We start from the raw sequence: 1356 nt of genomic DNA on the forward strand, positions 1-1356 counted from the left end.
AAGAACACACAGGCAAAACCAAGTGCAGGTATTGGAGGGCTAGAAGACCCTTTCTGTGTTGGAATGTCTGGGTTTCTAATAGAAAAAGGTACTATGTAACATGTATGAAACGTAAACCATTTGAATTCAGAGTCTTTAATTCAGTTACACAATGCTGATGCATCTGGGCAACAATTCAGTCACTTGGAGGGTCTACTCCAGCTCTCATGGGTGCCTCAGGGAGCTAGAAAATGCCTTTGACATGCTTTCCTTCAATGCTTGTTTGACTTGGCTGTTCCTGAGTGAGTAGATGTATGGGTTAAGCATCTGAGTCACCACAGAGAAGAAGAAAGAAAGAACTTTGTCAGAGCCCTGCCCACCCCGTTGCGCTGTGCGGTTATACCTGTAAATACATGTGCTGTAAAATATAGTCACCACCATAAGGTGAGCTGAGCAAGTGGAAAATGTTTTCTTCCTTCCTGAGGAAGATGGCATATGCAAGATGGTGATAATAATGCAACCATATGAAATGACAGTTATTGTTAAGGTACCTGGCACAATGATAATTGATAGGATAAACAGCAGTCCTTCAATGAACCATGTGTCTGTGCAGGACAGCTGCAACAACTGTGAAGCATCACAATAAAAGTGGTTCATGACATTGGGACCACAAAAAGGCAACTGAATAATCATAATGGCGGGAGAAAACATCAGGAGAAAACTAACTGCCCAGCAAGACAGGACCAGTTGGAAGCAAAATCTGTTGTTCATAATAGTTGTGTAATGCAAGGGGCGGCAAATGGCAACATACCGATCAAAGGACATTGTTGCCACATGGAAAAATGTGCAGGTACCCAAGTAAAAGAAAAGCAGCATCTGAAGAAAACAACCAGGCAGGGAAATTATTTTCCTCTCTGTCAGAAGGCTGTATAGGGTGCTAGGGATGAATGTGGAGGTGAAAGTGATTTCCAAAATGGCAAAATTCCTGAGGAAGAAGTACATTGGAGTCTGAAGTAAATGGTCCACAAGAGTGATGCTGATGACCGTAATGTTTCCAAACAGGATCAAGAAGTAGGCAATCACAAGAACCAGAAAGAGGATGATCTCCAAATGGCGGCTGTTGGTCAGCCCCAACAGGACAAATTCCACTACTGTTGTGTGGTTCATTGAATCTTCATTGCTAGCAGAACAAGAAAAGACCCATTTTGAGAACTAGTGGAAAACAACAGAACACAAGTCAATATGGTTTTGTTAACATATAAGGGAGATACCAGTAAGTAATCCCCTGGGAGAGACAGGAGCAGCTGCAGTAATTACATTTAAACAATCTTGTTCAGGTAAATAGAGTCCCAGGCTCCATTTGTAGTACTGAGTCCT

The 1356-nt window shown here is 42.3% G+C and overlaps 1 protein-coding gene across 1 annotated transcript; it reads right to left on the reverse strand.

The window, feature by feature from the left end:
* Positions 1 to 204: 204 nt before the first annotated feature.
* Positions 205 to 1146, reverse strand: LOC118178732 (olfactory receptor 49-like). Its single transcript, XM_035347477.1, has one exon. It carries the CDS (start codon positions 1144 to 1146, stop codon positions 205 to 207), a length of 942 nt encoding a protein of 313 aa, XP_035203368.1.
* Between the last annotated feature and the right edge of the window lie 210 nt (positions 1147 to 1356).

Source organism: Oxyura jamaicensis, chromosome 27 (genome assembly GCF_011077185.1).
Source record: "Oxyura jamaicensis isolate SHBP4307 breed ruddy duck chromosome 27, BPBGC_Ojam_1.0, whole genome shotgun sequence".
In the NCBI taxonomy this organism is placed as follows: domain Eukaryota; kingdom Metazoa; phylum Chordata; class Aves; order Anseriformes; family Anatidae; genus Oxyura; species Oxyura jamaicensis.